The sequence below is a fragment of the Diabrotica virgifera genome, chromosome 3 (genome assembly GCF_917563875.1).
Source record: "Diabrotica virgifera virgifera chromosome 3, PGI_DIABVI_V3a".
Classification (NCBI taxonomy): domain Eukaryota; kingdom Metazoa; phylum Arthropoda; class Insecta; order Coleoptera; family Chrysomelidae; genus Diabrotica; species Diabrotica virgifera.
This window is the reverse complement of record NC_065445.1, coordinates 217,951,475-217,976,183: the sequence shown is the minus strand read 5'-3', so window position 1 is coordinate 217,976,183 and position 24,709 is coordinate 217,951,475. Positions and strand designations below refer to the sequence as shown.

Sequence of the window (24,709 nt, the reverse complement as noted above, 5' to 3'; positions counted from 1 at the left end):
CCACAGGAGTCCGCGATGCGTAAAATGCGTAGGAGATCACCTATCGTCTAAATGTCCAAAAGAAAAGAATATAAAAGATGTCCAATGTGTAAATTGTCGAGAAAATCATCCTGCAAGCTACAAGGGATGTTCTGTATACAAAGAACTGCAAAAGAAAAAATTTCCATCGCTTCGAGAAAAAAACGCAAGTCAACCACCTCGTGTTGCACATTCGTCAATCACTCAACAAAATATCAGTTATGCGAACATTGCTGCAGGAAAAGATAATAAAAATACAACTAACACAAATGAGACTACTCATGAAATAGAAACAGCAACTCCCCAACATATACAAAACAATTTAGAACTTGTGGTACATAAACTAATGGAAAGAATGGATAAGATGTTTGATCTAATAATGTCTCTGATATCTAAGCTTAACCTTCAACACTAAACTTAAGATGTGCTGTTGGAATGACAATGGCTTAACTAATCATTTTCACGAAGTAAAAGCTTTTATTTATTCTCATAATCTAGATAGTATGTTTATTTCTGAAGCACACATAACTATTAAGAGTTATTTTAATATTCCCAAATATTCAACCTATGTAACTCAACATCCTTTAGGAAAGGCCCATGGAGGTACGGCAATTATTATAAGAAATAATATTAAGCATCATGAAATAAACAAAATTAGCAGAGTTAACATTCAAGCCACATCAGTGTCGGTAGAAGATTCACAAGGCTCGATTATTTTATCTGCTGTTTACTGTCCATCGAATAAAATAATTAAAGCTGATCATTTTACTGAATACTTTGAGATACTCGGACACCGTTTCATTGCTGCTGGAGATTACAATGCCAAACATCACAAATGGAGCTCCAGAATCATAACCTCACGAGGGCGAGAATTATTAAAAAGTATTAATGTGAATCATTTAACTCCTCTCTCTACTGGACAGCCTACTTATTGGCCCACTAATAGACAAAAAATTCCTGATCTTATTGATTTCGCTATATTAAAAGGAATAACACACACCCATATCCAAATTTCTCCTTCTTTTGACCTATCATCGGATCATTCCCCTTTCTTCATAGACCTACTAAGCCAAATTCACAATTGTCCTAAACTTCTAACACTGTGTAATAAAAGAACAAACTGGGATAGGTATAGAGACGAAATAAAATCATCCATTAACCTAAACTTGCCTCTTAAAAGTGAGAGGGACATAGAAAATGCAGTCACTCACTTAACTACAGTTATTCAGCAAGCTGCTTGGTCGTCCACTCCAGAAATTACCTACACACACAACTCCGAGTCGTATCCTGCTCATATAAATACACTTAGGTATACTGGAAAAAAGAAAACTAAGAAAGAGGTGGCAGCTCACTAGGCACCCAGAAGATAAAACAAATTTTAATAGAGCTTGCAGATTACTCAAAAGAAACTTGATCCAACATAAAGACAATAGAATCAACAATTATTTAAAGAACCTCTCACCTTCAGATGATACAAATTATTCTCTGTGGAAACTAACAAAAAAACTTAAAGACAACGAACAAATGAATATGCCAATCAGGAAACGAAATGGCACATGGGCTAAAACTGACAAAGATAAAGCTTATACTTTCGCAAATCATTTATGCGAGGTATTTCAACCGCACCAGAGGGAAGTCTCAGCTGAAGAAGAAGAAGATATTCATGAAGTCATAAACGCACCATATCAAATGGCTCTGCCTATTAAAATTTTCAAGAAATCTGAAGTAGAAGAAGTAATTGATAATCTGGAGAATAAGAAGTCACCTGGGTATGATATAATATCTAGTTTGGTACTGAAAAATCTACCCAACGAAGGTGTAAGCTTAATTACTTATATATTTAATTCAATATTAAAAACAGGTTACTTTCCACTCCAATGGAAAGTAGCTCAAATTGTTCTAATCCCAAAACCTAATAAGGATCACGCGGAAGTATCTTCATATCGTCCAATAAGCTTGTTGCCTATTATATCCAAAGTGTTCGAGCGGCTTTTCCTGAGAAGACTAGAGCCTACATTAGACAGCAACAATGTTTTACCTAATTATCAGTTTGGCTTTAGTAAACAACATGGTACCATCGAGCAAATTCATAGGGTAGTAAAAACTATCAGAAATTCGCTCGAACACAAAAATTACTGTACAGCTGCATTCCTAGATGTCTCACAGGCATTCGACAAAGTTTGGCATGTAGGTCTTATCTCCAAGATTAAATCCATATTTCCTTATCCCGTAAGTTCACTATTAAGATCCTATCTGACAGATAGATTTTTTCAAGTCAAAAGAGGAGGGGAAAGTACTAACCTGTTTCCAATATGTTCTGGAGTTCCACAAGGAAGCATATTAGGACCAACACTCTTCTTAATATACACATCGGATCTTCCAACCACCATTAATACAACAATTGCTACATATGCGGATGACACAGTTATAATGGCTTCAAATCCTATAGCAACAGAAGCATCCGAGGTATTGCAAAATCATCTGACTAAACTAGAGAGCTGGCTTAAATTGTGGCGAGTACAAGTCAACAGTTTAAAATCCACACAAATAACATTTACTTTAAAAAAAGGTGTCGCGCCTCCGGTTTCTATAAATAACACTCCACTACCAGTCAATACCGCCGTAAAATACCTGGGAATTCATTTAGATAGTAAACTTAATTGGGGCACCCACATCTGGAAGAAACGTCTTCAACTCGGCCTAATCTACAGGAAAATGTATTGGTACATGAGTAGGAAATCAAATCTTAGCCTGGAGAACAAAATTATGATTTATAAATGTATTTTAAAACCGGTGTGGCTATATGCAGCACAAATATGGGGAACAGCAAGTAATACCAACATTCAAAAACTTCAAAGGTTCCAATCAAAAGTGTTGCGCCAGATCTGCAATGCCCCTTGGTATGTTACGAACCAGAGATTGCACCACGACCTACAGCTACCAACAGTTAGCGAAGCAATATCTGCTGTAAATTCTAGATATAAGACCAGACTATCCTGCCATCCAAATCCACTCGCCACGGACCTGCTCAACATTTCTCATGAAAGACGATTAAAAAGACCTGACCCTTTGGACCTCTAGTACATCTGGACATCAGAGCAACAACAGAGTGCAGTGTCATAGTGCAGTGAAATAATCATGTTTTAGTTTTAGTGATTTTTTAAACTTCTTTCGTATTTTTATTCATGTTCCTTAGACTTTTAATAATCATATTTTTATTGTCTGAATTGTCCACTATACTAAACTTTATCTATGTATTATGTTATGTCTTATTTTAAAATTATAATGTTATATGTCTTACTGGGTGCTCGCCACTGGGCGGCTTCCATCGTGTTATTTTTCAATAATTATATGTATTGCTTATTGTTTGTGATTAGACAGATTGCAATAAACGTTGGATGTTAAAAAAAAAAAAATTTTGGAATCCTGAGAAAACTAATAAGTGTTTTTGAAAAATTTAAACGCGGAATAAAAGATTACATTATTACCAAGGGCTGAAAGTCCCTTAGAATAAATCTCTTTTGAATAGTATATTTAAAATTAAAAATCTTTCTAAATTTTCTCTTTTTCACCCCTGTGACTTATTAAAATAATCATTATAGAAGTTCTCAGGGACTTCAGATCCTCGATAATACTGTACTATTTTGTTCTGCGTTTAAATTTTCAAAAATACTAATTAGTTTTCTCAGGATTCGAAAAAAAATTAAAAAGAATTCGTCTGAAATTTGACGATAATAGACACACGAAAACTTCCTTCTACTACTGACTACACTTGGAAACGAAATGAAATTATTATTCGGCACTTCGGAAGAGGTAACAGCATTGTTTACCAAAGAATTCTTTTTTAAACAATGGTAACACAGAGAAGCTAGGGGTATCACGATAAGGAAAAGCCGTTACATTTCAAATGGTTAAGCAAAAGATTTATTGTCTGAACAACTACGTTTATTGTCATCATGAACGCATTGATTGTGGATATTAAACGCAGTAGTAGATTGATTAATGCATTCGTTGTCACAACAATCAGTTTACGTCTATACAATAATCATATATTACTCTATATTAACAACATCTGTGCATTGTTTTAATGAAATCTGTACGTTGTCACGATAAGCCAGGTAATTGCTTGTCATCTACAAAGGTAACCGGTGAATTGCTCGAATACAACTGCTCGAAATCAATTGCTCGAAATCAATTGCTCGAAAATCAATTGCTCGACATAAAAAATGCTCGAAATACAAATTCATCATCATCTTGGTGCTACAGCCCTTAGAGGGCCTCGACCTTCTTAAGCTTTCTACGCCATTCTGTTCTGTCCCTTGCTTGCATTTTCCAGTTGCCGACTCCGATCTTCTCGGCATCCTGTGTTACCCCGTCCATCCACCTCAGCTTTGGTCTACCCCGTCTTCTCATTCCCACGGGTTGCGCTGTTAGAATCTTTTTTATCATGTTCGATTCAGGGGCCCGGGCTACATGTCCTGCCCACTGCAGGCGGTTTCGCTTAATTATAGTGATAATATATTTTCCACCAAACGTATGCTTGTAGATATTCTGCAGTTCAAAGTTATATCTACGCCTCCATATTCCGTTCTCACAGACCGCTCCGAATATCTTACGTAGCTCCTTTCTTTCAAAAATCGCGAAATACAAATTACTCGAATAAAAAAGAAAATTATATATCTAAAATATTTATTGACAATAATACAAAATATAGACATAAGAAAGATTCTTGAAATAGGACAAATTATGTAATATTCCACTTATATAATCGTATATAAATTTATGCTGAAAAAGTATTTATTACAAATTTAAATATCTAAATATTTTTGAACTTTTAAAATAATAAGAAAATTAACGGTTTTCTCTCTCATTATAATTAGGGATTATAATAATTTCCAGGTATTAGGGAAAGATTAAAATCATTAAATTTCCATTAACACGCTTACCCATTACCAATGTTTCTTTATTGGGTATGTATTATTATTATTATTTTGCATTATTGTGAATAAATATTTTAGACATATAATTCTCTTTTTTATTCGAGCAATTTGTATTTCGAGCAATTTTGATTTTCGAGCAATTGATTTCGAGCGAATTTCGAGTGATTTATCAAGATCTAGAACGAATCTATGACTCAATACCAAGAAACGACATTAAAATGGTGATAGGCGACACAAACGCCAAGATCGGAAAAGAAGAAGAGTACATAGGGGTAATAGAGAAACATAGTTTGCATAGAGACACAAATGAGAATGGTCAGTTTCTAATAGATTTCGCAGCTGGAAAGAATATGATTATCAGTTCGACATGCTTCCCACATCGGGACATACATAAGGGCACTTGGATATCACCTGACGGAAACACAATAAATCAAATAGACCATATACTGACTGAAAAAAGAATGGCGACGAGTATATTAGATGTAAAAAGCAGACGTGGCGCAAGCTGTGACTCAGACCATCTACTAGTGTAGACACGGTTTAGATGCAAAATCAGTCGACAGGTAAAGGAAAAATATCCAAAACAAGAAAAACTAAACTTAGATAACCTAAAAGTCCCTGAGGTACAAGAAAGATTTGAGAGAACAGTGGATGAAAAATTACTAGAAGAAAACAGAGCAGACTCCACAATAGAAAATCAATGGAACACCATAAGCAGTATCATACTAAACACAGCGAAAGAAGTCATAGGAACAAAGACACAACGGAGAGAAGAAACATGGTTCGATGAAGAATGCAAACAAGCTATACAGGAAAGAAATGAAGCACATAAGAATTACATACTCAGACGTACTAGAGAGAGAAAAACAGAATTTGAGAACAAAAGACGAAGAGCAGATAAACTGTGCAGGCAGAAAAAGAGAAAGTACGAAAACCAACGGATACTAAACATAGAGAGGGAGTTTAAGGAAAACGTAACACGTAGTGCATACCAACTTATTAAACATTTAAGACAGGGATACAAACCGAAGACTAGCCTCTGCAAAAATAAGAAGGGTGAAATCATTAGCGATATGGACGAAATTAAGATAACCTGGATGACATATTTTAAGGAAGTATTAAACAAAGGGGCACAACCACCATTACAACAACAGAGACAGCAGCAGGCACGGCAGGAGGTACAACAACAAGAGCTGGGGGAAGATGGAGAAGAAAATGAATTAACTAGACCCCCAACGCTAGAGGAGGTCCAAACGGCAATCCACATACAAAAAATCCATAAAGCACCGAGAATAGATAAAATACCGGCAGAACTACTCAAGCAAGGAGGAAGGAATTTGACACAACAGATGTATCAGCTAATACGAGAGATATGGATAGAAGAAGAAATCCCCCAACAATGGAAGAAAAGTATAATCTGCCCTATTCATAAAAAAGGAGACAAACTGTTGTGTCAGAATTATAGAGGCGTCTCTTTACTTTGTTCGGGATACAAAATATTCACAAACATCCTTAATCGAAGACTTCAACCTCTCACGGAAAAAATCATCGGGGAATATCAAGCAGGGTTTAGGCAAAATAGATCTACCATTGACCAACTATTTACAGTTAAACAAATACTAGCCAAAGCATGGGAATATGACATGGACGTTTACAATCTCTTCGTAGATTTTAAACAAGCCTATGATTCAATAGATAGAACAATTCTACCTAATATATTGGAAGAATTTGGCATACCATCAAAATTAATACGACTAGTGCAAATGACAATGACAGAAACAGAAGCACAAGTATGTATTCAAGGACAGATCACTGATGCGTTTACGATAACGCAAGGACTGAAACAAGGCGACGGACTGGCTCCAACGCTTTTTAATCTTGTTCTTGAATATGTAATTAGACGGTTGACGGTAAGCGGAAATAACATACTTACAAACAAATCTACCCAATTAGCAGCATACGCGGATGATATAAACATAATGAGCAGAACAATGAATGCAGCGGAAGAAACCTACGTTGAGTTGAAACAGAGTGCAGAAGCAGTAGGGCTAGCAATAAACACAAATAAAACAAAACTACTCATACAAACCAGATCAAATAGACCGGCGCAACAACACTTTATTGACGATATAGAACATGTGAATAGATTCACGTACCTAGGAATGGATCTGGTTGCAAGCAGTGAAGAAGAACCGGAAATAAATAAAAGGCTTGTGCTGGCAAATAAAGCCTATTTCGCGATGGGCTACATATTCAAATTGCGAGACGTACACCGGAAAACAAAACTCCGGGTATATAAAACAATAATCAGACCCATAGTAAGTTATGGCTGCGAAACATGGGTGGTGACACAGAAATCTGCCAATGCATTAGATATGTTTGAAAGAAAAGTATTACGTAGGATACTGGGCCCAATAAGGGAAAATAACAACTGGCGAATTAGGTATAATAGAGAAATATACGAGCAATATAGCGAACCAACTCTAGCACAACACACTAAACTACAGAGATTACGGTGGGCAGGGCACGTGGTCCGCATGCATGAGAATAGAATCCCCAGAAAATTGCTGAATGCAAGAATGCAGGGAAGAAGACCGGTTGGAAGACCTAAAAAGAGATGGGAAGACGAAGTCGATGAGGATGCCAAGAACTTCCTGGGAACGCGTTCATGGAAAAGAACAGCGGTAAATCGAAATGATTGGGGAAGCTTATTGAAGGAGGCCAAGGCTCGATTTGGGTTGTAGTGCCATTGGATGGATGGAATTAATTTCGAGCAATTGAATTCGAGCAATTGACCTAGAACCATCTACGAAATCAAGAAAGTGAGTTGCTGCCAGAATTAACATTATTTATTAAATATACGAAACTAAGTTATTGGCTGAATAAATTGAGTGTAATTAATTAATGTACTCTAGTTATTTTCACAATTATTATTCAATCATTGTGACAATAACCGAAATACTATTCAATAATCACTGTTAATCAATATTACGAACCAAATTTTTTTGAGTGTGGTGGACACACAACTTCTATAAGTGTTTCGATCAGAACTTTTTACTCCATGTATCTTCTTGTTTTTAAAGTTTTGTTAACTGTTGATATTTTTTTATTCTTAATTTAGTATTGCTTCAATTAAAGCGTATTATGTTAAAGAATAAAACCGTCCATTTTCTTTGTTTCTAAGGATGCCAGGAACATAAAAAAACAGATATTCAGAAAACATAAGACTACAACACGCTTTTGATGTATATCTACTCACCCTTGTACCTTGACCTCACTACAGGATGTCTCAAACTTAAAATAAAAAGAACATTTCTTTTCATCCACCCGTTATAAGTTTAAAAAACAAGTTTGAGTAAACCTTTGCCCAACAATGTAAATACCAAACTGTAAAAATCGAATACCCAAGAGTATGTGTAGTAGCATCATTAATTTCAATAATGTTTCGTAGGGTCTTCTAATATTACCCCTAGACGACAAAGAAATAATTTACTCTTTAGTTGGAACAGCCGTAGCACCTTTGCCGGAGAAAAAAATATGGATTGAGATCAGAGCCAAGTATAGTCATTCCCAAATATTACAAATAAGAAATTGGACGAACAACAAAATCTGTTGCCAAGTGGAAACGGTTTTGAAGAGCATACCAACGCTGAAGACTTTGTACAAAGTGTCTGGACTAGAAACTGTTGATATTAGGCCAAATGAAGTTAAGGGTTATGAATGGAATGTTTATATTATCAATGAAGAAGTTTTAGATTTTAATGTAAGTATTTTCTTGTATAATATATTAAAAGTGAGTTATTTTAAAGCAATTTAGATTTAAATAGATGGTACTAAATTGGTATGTAGTGATAATAAATGGGAGATGGATCAATAAAAATATATTTAAAATTAAGAACGTTTCATAATACATGTGCAATGTACAAAATTCTAACCTTTGTCCTTAGGCCTTTGACAATTTGACAAAAAACTACATTCTTCTTATAGACTGGGAGATATTATACAGAAGTTCAGCCACGATTTTCTGAGTCCTGCCTTTTGCAATAGTGAAAGGGTAGACGAGGTACGTACAATTTGTGGAAATATCCACAAATTTCCTGTGACATTTTCCTGTAAAAATTAGATTTACCCAAAAAATAAAAATAGGATTTTGCGATGAATTACTGAGTCCTGCCATATCCGTAGAATGACAGGATACTATGGATTTTATGAAGAAAATTTTTTTGGGCAGGAGAGTTGCAAACGGGCTAACGAAGTATATACAATGAGCACGTAAAGGTTGGAATAAATTCATTTTCTCGAGAATGGACAATTTTGGAAAAAAATCCCGAAATAGGTCGATTTTTGTTGGTAAATTACGACTTTTTGGCATATATATCATACTAGTGACGTCACCCATTTGGGCGTGATGACGTCATCGATGATTTTTTTAAATGAGAATAGGGGTCGTTTCATAGCTCATTTGAAAGAAATTTAATTCTCTATTCAGTAATATAAACACTAACATAATTATTTATACAGGGTGTCCAAAAAAATTTTTTTTAATTAAATTTATTGACAAAAAAGAATCTGTGTAATTTATTTAATTCAAAATACATTTTACTGCTATCAGAAAGCAGGAAAAAATGTTTATTTGACAAATAAAAAATATTGTTTTTTGCAAATTCAATATTAAAACAGCCACCCACCCACCTGACTCTTGACAATTTGAGCATTTAATTTAAGCGAAAAGCAATCATTTTTTTCCAATAAACATTTTTTCTCTTCTCCGAGAGCAGTAAAATGTATTTTGAATTAAATAAATTACACATATTCTTGTTTTATGTCAATAAATTTAATTAAAAAAAATTTTTTTTCGACATCCTGTACAAATAATTATGTTAATGTTTATACAGTAAAGCTTGTGTTAACGGCCACCTGCCAATATCGGCCACCTGTCCTGACGGCCAGTTTAAAAATTTCCCAAACCAATTATATGTAGACTACATAAACTGGCAATAGCGGCCACCTTTCTATATCGGCCAACAGTTCATTTTTAGTGGCCGTTATTGACAGGTTTTACTGTACTACTGAATAGAGAATTGAATTACCTTTCAAATGAGCTATAACACGACCCCGATTCTCATTTAAAAAAATCATCGATGACGTCATCACGCCCAAATGGGTGACGTCACTAGTATGATATATATGCCAAAAAGTCGTAATTTAAAAATAAAAATTGACCTATTTCGGGATTTTTTTCCAAGATCATCCATTTTCGAGAAAATGAATTTATTCCAACCTTTACGTGCTCACTGTATGTATACAAACATGTACGGAAAATAATGAAATTTTTATGATTTTCTGGGTCCTGACTAAATAAATTAAACATATTTATTTCAAAATGATCAAAAAAATGTTGGCACGACGTCTCCTACTGTTTAAGTATACTTGTCCCTTGAAAAAATTCTGCGGAAAATTTTCACAACGATTTCGTGATTTTCTGAGTCCTGCCTTTAAAAAGTTATGATACTCAAATGCAATCAATATTTTTTCGGTACTCGGCAGGAAGGTTAACCGGTTATTGTAAGACGGCAGGAGTCCTAGATTTGTAAGAAAATTCGTGAAAAATTCCACCATGTTCTTAGTCATGCCATTTTGCATATGTTTCAAGAATCTTAATATGTCTGTTTACAAAGAGGCAGGATGGTTTTATAGTTATTTCGTATACAGGATGGGGCATTAGTGTGACAAAGTCCAATTACTCGTTTATTGTAAGAGATACGAAAAAAAGTTATTTAGTTAAAACTTGGGGCAAAGATCGGATCATAATTTAAAAATGTTTTCTAATATACAGGGCTACCCGTATTGACAGGGTGATACAAACTTATGTTTTTTTTTAATAAAACACCCTGTATATATAATTTTAAGATTTCTAAGATAATTTTAAGACATTCTAACACAATTCATCTAATCCAAAAATGTTTCCTAAGGGAGCTAGAGCTCTTTGAAGATGGAGCCTTGTAATTAGTTTTTTTATATCACCAGTCCGCCTTTTTATCTTCCAGAGATAAATCGATTCCATCAATTGCGAATCTCTAGTACCGGTCATAGGAGTCTGTTTTAGGTAGGGCAACGGATATTTTATCGCATAACTTTTTTGTCTTGTTTTAAGCATTTTTGACACTATGTTATTAAATTGTGAGGCATTCTACTACTAAAAGGTGCTCTTGCTTTAAGTCGATAAGATGCACCGGTTTCTAGAAAAAATAATTTTAAAATTTTTCGTGTTTTGAATTTAAAAAAAAATAAAAAAAAAATAAAAAAAAATAAAAAAACGGTGTCTCTACCGACTTGAAGCAAGAGTAACGTTTAGTACTAAAATACCTCATAATTTAATACTCTACTGTCAAAAGTGCTTAAAAATTAAAGCAAGTTATGAGATTTCGTTGATCTACCCAAGACGGACGCCTATGACCGATACTAGAAATTCACAATTGATAAAATCGATTCATCTCTGGAAGAGAAATAAACGTACCAGTTTTCGTTTTTCTAAATAGCTTTTTTTTTATTTTTTTTTTTCAAGTTCAAAACCGAAAAAAATTTCAAATCGATTTTTCAAGAACACGGCGTATCCTACCGACTTAAAGCAAGAGTACCTTTTAATACAAGAATACCCCATAGTTTAAAAATACAGTGTCAAAAATGCTTAAAAGTTAAACACAGAAAAGTTATGCGATAAAATATCCGTTTCCGTACCCTAAACGGACGCCTATGACCGGTACTAAAAATTGACAATTTATGGAATCGATTTATCTATGGAAGATAAATAGGTGTACCAGTTTTCGTTTTTCTAAATAGAACTGTTCTAGAGCTATTTAAAAAAAGACTAGTTACAATACGCCATCCTTAAAGAGCCCTAGCTTCCTTAGGAAGCATTTTCGGACTAGATGAATTGAGTTAAATTTTCTTAAAATTATCTGAGGAATCTCCGGGCTTCGTTTGTTAGAAGAGTTTCTGGACACCCTGTATAATAGGTACAATCCCACTATAACCAATTAACTATGAAATTATTAATTTTCTTCCTATTACTTTTATTACGTTTACTTAGATAGAAATATGATCTAATTGCTTAAAATAAAGATGTTACAGTTTGGTATTAGATTTGAAAGGTGTGTAAAAATCCGAGACATTACTCAGGAAAATAATATTTAATACCGTACGATTGTTTTAACGATATAAAAATTAATTTTTATGTATTAAATATTTTTGCGGTCATCCTGCCACGTTGTAAACGGTTTGAGATTAGTGTTTTAAGCATATTTGACATGACATGAATCAGAAAATTGTGATGATATGAATATGTTTGTATAACAACCTGCAATAATTTTACAGACATAACATTTTATTTTTATATACGAAATATCTACACAACTATCCTGCCTCTTTGTAAATAGATTTATATTAACATTCTTGAGATATGTGCAAAATGGCATGACTCAGAAGATTGTGTAACTTTCCACGAATTTTCTCACACAGTTTTTAACTATGTATAGTAAAAAGGTGTAACTAAACATCCTGCCATTTTGAATAATGTCTACTTAAATTATTTATTTTATAATAAAATTTATTTTATGACTCAGAAAATCACGGAACCAGCGTGAAAATTGTTCACATAATTTTTCAAGGGTGCAGTTAAACATTAAGAGACGTCATGCCAACATTTCTTTCGATCATTTTCAAATAATGTTTAATTTCTTAAGTTGGTAGGACTTGGAAAATTATGAAAATTTCATTATTTTCACTACACGTTTGTACATCTATAATATACTCCCTTAGTCCTTTTGCAACCTTCCTGCCAAAAAAATTTTCTTCATAAAATTGATAGTATCCTGTCATTCTATGGATATGGCAGGACTCAGAAATTCATCGCAACTCCCAATTTTTTCCTCGTGGAAAATCTAATTTTCACAGGAAAATGACACAGGAAACCCGTGGATTTTTCCATAAAGTGTAAGTACCTATTCTAACCTTCCAGTATTGCAAAGGGCAGGACTAAGAAAATCGTGATTGAAGTTTTGTTAATATCTCCCGGTATATTATTCTTAAACAGAGAACGTTACATTAATCTATCTATCTATTAGTCGTTTATTAGTTATTAGTATATATTAATCATATCTTACACTATTACAGTAGGCAAAACTAAAATATGAGTGTAGCTCATACCTATAAGTAATCATCAGAGTGTAGCTTATCAATACCTATAATAAATACTTGAAAACCTATAATATAGGGATGCAAAATAACGCAAAATATGGAAACATAACACGTTGTGAAAGAAAAAAAGATGAAACTTGTACAGGTGAGAATTTTAACGACAGAAACCTATAAATTTACATGACATTGATTGTCTCTCACTTTAGACGTATCAGAGGAGTATGTCAACTAAAACTATCACCGTCACAGTGATAGTGGCAAAATCAAAGATCTTATACACATAGATTTGGCCAACTCTGAAAAATAGCGTAACGCGGAGCAGTTCGGGTCGGTGGTCTATCTATCTCTCTCTACTGACACTTAGCTTTCTCTCTCTAGCATATTATGGTTGCCGCCTCTGTGTAACTGTCGTTCCATTACTCCCACCTCTTGGTAGATACGCTCACACTCGCACGACAGACAAAGATAGCTAGATCACCGTACTTGATATCGACGTTGCACCCCGATGCATTGCTCAGCATATCCCTAGCCAGATCTATTCTTGACATATCTCTGGGCAAAACTCGCCTGATGCGTCTAAAGGTGAGAAACAATCAATACAATGTAAATTTATAGGTTTCTATCGCTAAATTTTCCACCTCTACTAGTTTCATCCCTTTTTATCTCACAACTTTTGTCCAGTTGCACCAACAAATAAACAATTGATTTTTTGATTTGGATTGCCCGTTTATTTTAAAATTTAATAATTGTCAATTACAGAAAGTTTAACGATTCTCCCGAAAAATATCAAATATTCTACCATCAAATATAATAACAGTACACTTTTCTTTTCTTTCGAAAAAGGTTAAAATTTAAAATTTTTTGGGAGAATCGTTAAAATTTCTGTTTATAATTTGACAGTTTTTTGACAATTATTATATTTTAAAATAAACGGGCAATCCAAATCAATCGTTTATTTGTTGGTGCAACTGGACATTAGTGTTTCCCATCTGTTGTGTTATTTTGCCGGTTATTAGCGCGCTCATCACTGTATAAAATTCCAAGTAGGTATATATCTTTCAAGTGGCTGAACACAACTATTAGATGGCTGTGTGACTTTTACCCTAAAAATAGCAACGGTAACAGTATAGGTAAATATCAGATTTGTGACACACCGGTAAAGAAGACATTATTCGCGATTCGCGGTGTGCAAGTACTGGGAAGGGAATTGAGAAACGATCGTGCGCGAATAGCGGAGAAATATTGCAACTTTCTTAAATAATTCATATTGTCAATTGAAATTGTCAAATTGACCTACATTTCATATCTACTGTCATTGAAGAAGAAAAATTATATGGTGCTCCACAATATTGATATGATACGCAATTATTATATAAAGGTAAATTTAATTAATTGTATTTTGCTTGCAGTACTGCATTTTAATTACTAATTTTATTTACTACATACAATTCTTAACGTTTTAATAACATAACCTGAATCATATTTTTTCTTCTTATTATTTTTTTGTACTATGGCCTTGAGAATTATCCAGTAACTAGGACTAGAATAATTGGCCAATACAATTAAAAGTGCGAATAAAGTTGCAGAGCATAGAAATAGGTGTCGCTTTACCGAACTTGCACGGTCCCAATAGCACGATTGTGTATATGTTATAGTCAAAGCCCGAATTTCAGGCACTCCTAGGTTTGACTAGGCAATCCTCAGGTCTGACTGACGGTCTTAGTCAAAGCCCGAAATAAATTAGAATTTCGGCCTTTGACTAGTCAAACCTAGGAGAGACTAAGTTGGTCAGGCAAAGGTCGAAATTTAATTTAACTTAAAATGTCGTAATCTATTAGATTAGGTTTAATAAAACGTCATTTTTTAAATCTTAATGCTTATTATTTTTATATTGTCGTAATTAAAATAAAAAAATTAGTGTTTATTTTCACATGTTGAGACATGGCATTTAGAGTTGCACAATACGTTAGATCTTTACACTTGCATAATTTTGAAGAGCATTTCTTATTGCAGTAGCATTTTATAAAACACTGTTATCAAATTTAGAAACTTTTGTACTAATTTCTCTTAGAGACTGCTTAACGTCTGAAACATCTTCGAAGTTAAGAAAATTCCCTTTACATTCTCTTATTTGATTTCTTAAAAAAAGTGTGTTCCGTATTTCGTACCAACTCTATATGAACCGTCAATTGTTTTATCTTGTATGATACCCAAAATATTTCGAATATCTCCTTTGGCTGTATCAATGCTAGGGAACGATATTGTTACAGTTTTTCCGATCGAAATTGGAGGAATTTGTTTTTCACTTAATTGTTCCATAGCATTAGCCTGGGCATAAAGACCTTCAGTCGCATTTCCTTTATTTATTTTAATCTTTTCTGTGTGTGCACAACGCATCTATGTAAGTTTTCTTTCAAAACCTTCATAGTATGCACCAACCTCAAATATGCACGTATGTGCGTCAGAGCTCTCTTTTTGGCAAATACAACAAACCACATCTGAAGAAATAATCTGAATTGTGTGACAATTTTCTTCCTCTCCTAGTGACGACGGTCCAGAGGCTTCGTTAGTATTATGGTGATCCTTAGTTTTTTCTCCGATTGCAATATCTTCCTTCACAGTTGACCATAAAACAATTGATGGTTTGTATAGAGTTGGTACGAAATAAGGAAAAATAAACACACTTTTTCCAAGAAATCAAATAAGAGAATTTACTTAATTTCGAAGATGTTCCAGACGTTAAGCTGTCTCTAAGAGACACTCGTACAAAAGATTCTAAATTTGGAGGACAAAGCTTTATAAAATGCTACTGCGATAAGAAATGCTCTTCAAAATTATATAAGTGTAAAAAATCTAACGTATTATGCAAATCTAAATGCCATAATGCCTCAACATGTGAGAATAAACACTATTTTTATTTTATAAACACACTTTTTTATTTTAAGTACAACAATATAAAAATAATAAACATTAAAATTAAAGATTGACGTTTTATTAAACCTAATATAACAAATTTCGACATTTTAATAGCTGATCGGGGTTTGACTAGTCAAAGCCCGATTTCATAAAATTAAATTTCGACCTTTGCCTGACCAACTTAGTCTCTCCTAGGTTTGACTAGTCAAAGGCCGAAATTGTAATTTATTTCGGCCTTTGACTAAGACCGTCAGTCAGACCTGAGGATTCCCTAGTCAAACCTAGGAGTGCTTGAAATTCGGGCTTTGACTATAACATATATACCTACTTTATTCTCTTGTATTATTGATACAATTTTTTATTTTGTGTTTATTTTATAGGTAATTTTTAAAGATCAAGATACTGAAGAATATTTATTTTATGAAATAACCGTAAAAGTACTTCCACCAGTACAGAAACCGACTAAAGAACTGGAAACATGCGTGCGACACGCTATCAAAACCAGCATTAAACTAGAAAACCCCATAAATTTACCAGTCGTCTTTACTTTGAATGGAGGATCAACAGAGTTGCATTTTGACAGGCTCTTTAATATGCAACCTTATACAAAGGTAATTTGAGTCATTTTTGTCAAACTTCCGGACATTACGTTTTAAGAGTAAAGAGTAGCGTGTCATCAATATTTTTGTGTGTCGAAAGTTCTGCGAACATTCAATAGTGAGGCAACAGTGCGTCGGTAATTCAACATTGACAGTGACATTATACCTATACTGTGATTATACTATCAAAAACAATAATTTTTATACCTACTCATAGGCGCGCTAAATGTTACCGTGTCAGTCACGTTCGATTTCTTGTTATAGATAAAAAAATCGACTTTTAGTAAATCCAATGTGGCAAAAAATCTAAGCATGGGATAAAAAAGTTTATTTGAAGAAAGTGTATTTTTGAAGTTATACTTCTTTACCGGCGATAGAGGGTGATTTTTTTATATGTTAAAACCTATCAGCCCGGCGCATGCGCATTATAACTTTGTTCTGATTGGATGTTCAAATGACATGTCAAAAATTATCCGATATGGCAGCTGTGGTTTGGAGGTAAAGGTAAAGGTAAACAAATGTATAATATATTAGTTTTATTGTTGTGAGGACAGAAACAAAAAAGTTTATAATATTGTAGTGACTTTTAAATAGTTTTTAAAAGCAACAGGTACACGTAATAATTGTTAATGTATCATGGGTATAAACCTACCTATTTGATCTGCCAAAATACATAATATGTAATACTTTTATTTATATAATTTGATTACCATCAAAATTTCTATCAATATTCACCTAATATATTGTTTTTTTACTCTATGTTTTGTTGTATTTTTTTCAATTCTAAATCATTTCAATTCAAAATTAAAATAATTTGATCGATTTTCAAAATAACAAAATATCACAAGTTTAATCCGTTTAGTTAGACGATCTTCGTAAATAATGACACATAGTCTCCGTGGCTAAGCGGAGAAGGCGAATGAATTCCAATTCGTGGTGTGCAAGTACTTGGAAGGGGAAACGAGAAACGACCCTGCGCGAGTCGCGGAGAAATATTGCAACTATCTTAAATAATTCATATTGTCAATTGAAATTGTCTAATTGACGTATATTTCATACCTTCTGTCAATGAAGCAGAAAAATTATATATTGCTCCACAATATTGATATGATATGCAATTATTATATAAAGGTAAATTTCATTAATTTTATTTTGCTTGCAGTACTGCATTTTAATAACTAATTTCATTTACTACATACAATTGTTGACGTTTTCATAACATAACCTGAATCTTATTTTTTCTTCTTATTATTTTTTTGGACTATGGCCTTGACAATTATCCAGTAACCAGGACTAATATAATTGGCCAATATAATTAAAAGTGCGAATTTTAGTATAGAGCGTAGAAATAGGGGTCGCTTTGCCGAACTTGCACGGTCCCAATACCAACCGCTCTTATTAGCGCTGGTTCGAGTCCCAATAGAAACTTTCTTTTTTGTTTTTTTTAATACATTTTATGATTGTAAGTATATTTATTATATAATTGTATTTTCAGAAAATACGTATTTAGTTAAAAAAAATTTCGACAATTAATGTTCAGACATCATTTGTGGCTTGTTTAATGTGTTTTATTCTTTTATTATTTTAATTTTTGGCACTGTTCTAATAAAAATGTTTGAGAAGTAGTAAGTATAAATTAGTTTAATATTTAAACAAAATATAAATAAAAAGTATATTAATTTCGTTTAAATCATATAATAGAAGTATAACTTCTTACGTGCGTACAAAGTACACACACATTCTTTTTTTTTTTGTTCTCCGTAATGGCGGTACAGGCTCCTTTTTGCAATATTTTATTTAGTTATAGAGTAATTTCCACAAACTAACATATTTTTCAAATTGGGCTCTTTACCGTCATTCTTTATTATATTTGTTAAGAATATGTGTGCCAAATATCTCGACAAAATATTCAAAATTACAGCCGAAATCTTGGACCGCAATTTGTTGCTACCTGTTGATCGCTACTGATGTTGCCTCTACAGTAAATGACATCAAAACTAGAACTACATATTCGATCTCGACTTTTCAATACGTGATGATCGATATACCACATCTATTTCTGCGACTATAATGTGGCACTTTCAGTTATACCTTTTTAACCGGACATGATACAAAAACCTGAAGTATATATCTATTCTCATCTTGCTAAGATGCGTCGAGTAATATATCGCTTGTACTATTTCGGCGACTTTAAAATAGTACCTGTGGTTCCAACTCTGGAACCGGAAGTCCGAGGTTAAATTTCTTACCTATAATACCATCCAAGTTACAAGATCTCACTCGACTCCTCATTTATCATTCTATCTGGTATAATGATGAAGTAGTTGAGGTTAGAGACGGACAGACCGACATGGATAATTCAATGTTTTCACATCTTTTAGAAATGGGTGAAAACAATAGCTGTATTATTATATCTGTTTATCAATACTCATGAAATCAATTATAATAATTATGAAGTATTTTTGTAGATGAAAACCTCAGTGGCAGTTTTAGAACACTTGACTTAGGGCACTAATAGTCCCAGAGGCAGCGCTGAAAAATTTTTCTGAATTTACTAAAGCTAGTTATTTCACAGTTGATTACTGTGATTGTGTAGAGAAACATACTGCGGTCGGTCAAGCGAAACGTAGAACAGGTGGTACTGACAGCTTGTCAAAGTTGCTTACCTGCGGAGGTAATTAAATCCATTTACTAAGGCTGAAAATCAGTACACACATTCTAAATTGAATATAAATAAAAGCTATTATAGTCGGTCAGCTGTATGACGGGACTGAGCCGGTCGGTCGGCCCCATTGAATGTACAGGGTTATTCACTATATTTTGACCCCTCCCTCTAAACTGCTTTATTTACAGAATTAGAAAAAAATGTAAAATACAAAAGTGTTCGATTTTTTCATTATGGGTCGAAAACCTTTTCATACGAATCAGGTCGATTTTTATTTTTAAATTCTAATTTTTTGACATATATATCGTACTAGTGGCGTCATCCATCTGGGCGTGATGACGTAATAGACTATTTTTTTAAATCAAAATAGGGGTCGTGTGCTAGCTCATTTGAAAGGTTATTCAATTCCCTATTCAGTAATATAAACATTAACATGGTTATTTATACAGGGTGTCCAAAAATTTTTTTTATGTAAATTAATTGTTTAATTAATAATTCCAAAAAATTTTTGAACACCCTGTATAAATAATGACCTTAATGTTTATATTACTGCATAGAGAATTTAATAACTTTTCAAATGAGCTAGCACACGACCCCTATTCTCATTTAAAAAAAATAGTCGATTACGTTATCACGCCCAGATGGATGACGTCACTAGTAAGATATATATGTCAAAAAATCATAATTAAAAAATCTAATAACTTTTGTATTTTACATTTTTTTCTAATTCTGTAAATAAAGCAGTTTAGAGGGGGTTTAAAATATAGTGAATAACCCTCTACATTCATTGGGGCCGACCGACCGGCTCTGTCCCATCATACAGCTGACCGACTATAATAACTTTTATTTATATTTAATTTAGAATGTGTGTACTGATTTTCAGCCTTAGTAAATGGATTTAATTAACTCCGCAGGTAAGCAACTTTGACAAGCTGTCAGTACCACCTGTTTTACGTTTCGCTTGGCCCACCGCAGTATGTTTCTCTACACAATCAGGGTAATCAACTGTTAAAAAACTAGCCTTAGTAAATTCAGAGAGATTTTTCGGCGTTGTCTCTCCGTCTATAATAATATAATGCCTGCAAATACTATTTCTGGAGAGCATTAGACAATTTTTTGTTCTCAACTTTTTAAAGTATTTTAGGAAGGAGGAAGAAGACGATGGATCTTTACTACCGATACTGCTGATACATAACAAATGTATCAACGAGATGAGGACGCTTTAAAAGTCAGTGTTCGTCGTAATGAGAACACTTTAAGCATACTCTTCTTCTTCTTTAAGTGCCATCTCCGCGGCGGAGGTCGGCAATCATTATAGCTATTCGTATTTTAGAGATGGCTGCTCTGAAAAGTTCATTTGATGTACATCTGTACCACTCTCTCAGGTTGCGCAGCCACGATATTCTGCGTCGCCCTATGCTTCTCTTTCCTTGAATCTTTCCCTGCATAATCAATTGGAGCAAGCTGTATCTCTCTCCACGTGAAATATGTCCGAGATATTCCAATTTTCTTGTTTTGATGGTATTTAGGATTTCCATTTCTTTATTCATCCTTCTCAGAACCTCTTTGTTTGTAACGTGTTCTGTCCACGATATTTTCAGAATTCTTCTGTACACCCACAGCTCGAATGATTCTAGTTTTTTCATTGATGCAGCATTCAAGGTCCAAGCTTCCATTCCATAAAACAGAGTCGAGAAAACGTAGCACCTAGCCAACCTAACTCTTAGCTCCAACTTCAAATCTCTTGTGCAGAGCACTTTCCTCATTTTGTTAAAATTTGCTCTAGCCTTTTCTATCCTGATTTTGATTTCCTGTAAGTAATCTCCTGTGGAGTTGATCATTGTTCCAAGGTATGCATATTGATCGACTCGTTCGATATTGGATCCGTTGATGACGAGATTTTCGTTATTTCTTCGAGTTTTCGATATTCTCATAAACTTTGTCTTCTTGACATTCATTGTTAGCCCATATTCTTCTCCAAACTCTGCTATTCTGGTCACCAGCCTCTGAAGATCCCCAATATTTTCAGCTAAGATGACAGTGTCATCCGCATATCTAATGTTGTTAATGGGAACTCCATTTACCTTTATTCCAGCTGTTTCACCATCCAGAGCTTTTTCAAGATCTCTTCCGAGTAGGCATTAAAAAGAACCGGCGACAACACGCATCCCTGTCTCACTCCACGTCTGATTTCAATTTCCTCCGACAGCTGATCGTTAACACGTACTTTTGCTCGTTGCTTATAGTATAAATTCGATATAATCCTGAGGTCATTGTAGTCCAGCTTCCTTGATTCCAGAACATGCATTAATTGTTCTGTTAAACAGACAGTAGAACCTTTCTCCGCAAAATTGGAAGTAAAATCTGTAGTCGCGCATGGCGACCGCGCAATGTTGGCAGTCGCTTTTGCCCCACTCTCGCATTGCTAGTCCCATAGAAACGTACGGATTTTAACAGGGAAAACCCGCATCCACCACTGGTGAATTGCCAATTGCGTACTGCCGGTATTACTTCTTGAGATCAAAGCGCCGACAGAGGAGTGGTTTTACTGTGGAACCTCTATATACTGTGGTATTATTACAACGCCCGGAGTACATAATTACATACTGTACCAAAAATGAAAAATCAGGACGTCGGGGATGCTGTAAAAGAAGCAATTGGAAACGTTGTATATGATATGAAAATAAAAGGGCAATATGTACATTATGATTCCATTACTTACTATAGTTTGTGACGACTTTCAAAACACTGCGGATTTTCACACAAGTTTGAAAATAGTAGGAGAGTCCGTCGTGAAATGTCAAATATTGTTGCTTAGCTGTTATACTTTTTGAAGTACTTTTTGAAAAAAATATGTAAATACAAGCTCACTTCAGTTCATGTTTTTTGCGAAACTTGGATATTTTTGAAAGGTTCGAAAATTCTGGACTGATATTTTCCATGAAATAAACTAGTGGAGACTATTGTGATTCCATGGATAAGAAATATTTTTTGATGGAAAAGCTCATACCAATGCTGAAGGAACTAACTTGAATTATTATGGATAACGCCTCATACCACAATTTTCTGCTAAGTAGTATCGTAAAAGAATTGAAATGGATAAATATAATGGTAAACTGACAGAGCACAAATAATTCAATACTAGAACTTAACATAATATCTACACTCACCACAACTATCATGCATAATATACTGAGATATTTTGGACATATAGACCTGGATCCCGCGTAAGAAAAAAAAGTTGATTAATAGCAAGCTGAAAATTTGTTAATAGCTTAACGGTGTCTAGTCGGACAAACATTGATGAACGTGAACACTGAAACAGGGGAACTTTTAATGGTGGAGCATGATAAACGTGTCGTCCTGACAAGTTTATGATGGTGAAAAATAGCAAGTTGTTTTTAAGTTTATTCAATAGCCAACGTTATACAATATATGAAAAAATGTTTGTCCGACAAAAATGTTGGGCATTTTAATGAGTCCGACACGTAGAACATGTCACATCACAGGAACTATGTTGGTGATGAATAGCAGTCTGATTTTTGCATGAGAGTTTAATGAAACGTTAAAAAAGCAATTGGAAGTTCTGTCGGACAAAATGAATGGGAAATTTTCCTAGTCGGACATTCTAAACATGTAAGATATAGACAAAAATGTTGGTGATAAATAGCAAGCTAATTTTGATTTGTTTATGTAGAAATTATATTTTGTAACGCAAAAAGTTATATGTCGGACAAAAAGTTTGGGCAAATCGAAGGAAATAAATAAAAAACATTTTTTCAGAATGACTTAGTCACATATTGATAAAGCTATTTTGGTTGTATATTATTATTTATATTCACATATTTGCATGTGCATATATATACATGCACACTCCAAAAACAGTAAGGTAACTATCAATGCATGTATATATTGCAAAAGAATTATTTTTTTGGGTGGAGTTTGTTCTAGATATTCTCAAAATGACAATAAAAAATGTCAAAGAACATGTGAAAGCAATCTCTTAGAGTTTTCTAATTAGGCGCATCAGAAAGTACGGAAAATTTCCTACAAAAAACGTTGTATACATTTTTTTCCATATTCAAATCTTAACCCTGTAAACGACATTGAAAAATGTGAAGAGTCTAAAACTTCGGTGCTTATAAGAATAGACGTAAATATGACACATTATGCTTAGAAGTATGTATTAGAAGGCTGCATTTGTCACTGTGACACTTTGTGCTATACAAAGTAGTATTTGAAGGTACATGGTCTCTGAGTTTCTGTTTGCCACGTGTGTTGGAAAATAAAATTTATATTAACTATGGAGTGTTTTTGTGTCTATTTTTGAGTGTCAACAGTTTAAATTTTAAGTCGCCAGATCGAAAGTGAAACCATTCAACGTAACATTTTTGAGTAATTTTCGAACATTTTACAAAGTTAGTAAAATACTTGGTCATCAGTTCAATGAGGTTCAGTTGCCAGATAATTGTGAAAGTTCTTTTGAATATCATTCCTCGTGCTATAATGCTTTGCTTGATTGAAAAAGGGTACCTAAATAAATTATTATTAAAATTGTATAACGTAATTTTTCTCAACTTTCTACAAATGAAATAATAATGTAATTAATATGTCACATGACAAGAAATAATTTGCTGCCAAAATAAATCGATTAGTTTAAATTTGAAGTTACGATTGCAATTTATTATGAATTATTGTCAAAAGTGACAGTTTTTCTTAAATGGAAATGTATTCCTAGACATAAGGGTAGACAGGGAATACAGTGCAAATAGTCGATAGGTGGTCTATCTATCTCTTTTAACCAAGCGATCCCGCGCATGTGGCAGACAAAGATAGCTAGACCACTCAATCCATAATATAATTTGCCTGATCTACTATAAATGTATTACAGTGAGATATCTAAATGATGTTGAGATAAATCGAAAGATATCGATTGTAATTGATTGCAGGTACTTTTGACATAGAATAATCACCCCTTATTGAAATTTCAAAAATTATTTTTTTAAATTGTCCGACTACAAAATCTACCCCTTATTTTTTTCCGACAACAGTCATTCTTGGTAAGGAATAATTTACTTAATTAAATTTCATCTTTGTCGGAAAGCTATTTATCACCAGAATTTTTGTCTATATCTTACTTGTTTAGAATGTCCGACTACGAAAACTTCCCATTAATTTTGTCGGACAGAACTTCCAATTGCTTTTTTAACCTTTCATTAAACTCTCATGCAAAAATCAGACTGCTATTCATCACCAACATAATTCCTGTGATGTGACATGTTCTACGTGTCGGACTCGTTAAAATACCCAACATTTTTGTCGGACAAAAATTTTCGCATATATAACATAACGTTGGCTATCGAATAAACTTAAAA

At 33.7% G+C, this 24,709-nt stretch overlaps 1 protein-coding gene across 1 annotated transcript in view; it reads left to right on the top strand.

Moving 5' to 3' along the window:
- The window catches only part of LOC114331342 (hydrocephalus-inducing protein-like), a 691,883-nt gene that overhangs the window by 605,123 nt on the left and 62,051 nt on the right, over positions 1-24,709 (top strand). The window contains exons 68-69 of the mRNA XM_050647266.1: positions 8,410-8,721; positions 16,451-16,681. Coding sequence (XP_050503223.1) covers positions 8,410-8,721; positions 16,451-16,681 — 543 coding nt within the window. The remainder of the gene's footprint in view (positions 1-8,409; positions 8,722-16,450; positions 16,682-24,709) is intronic.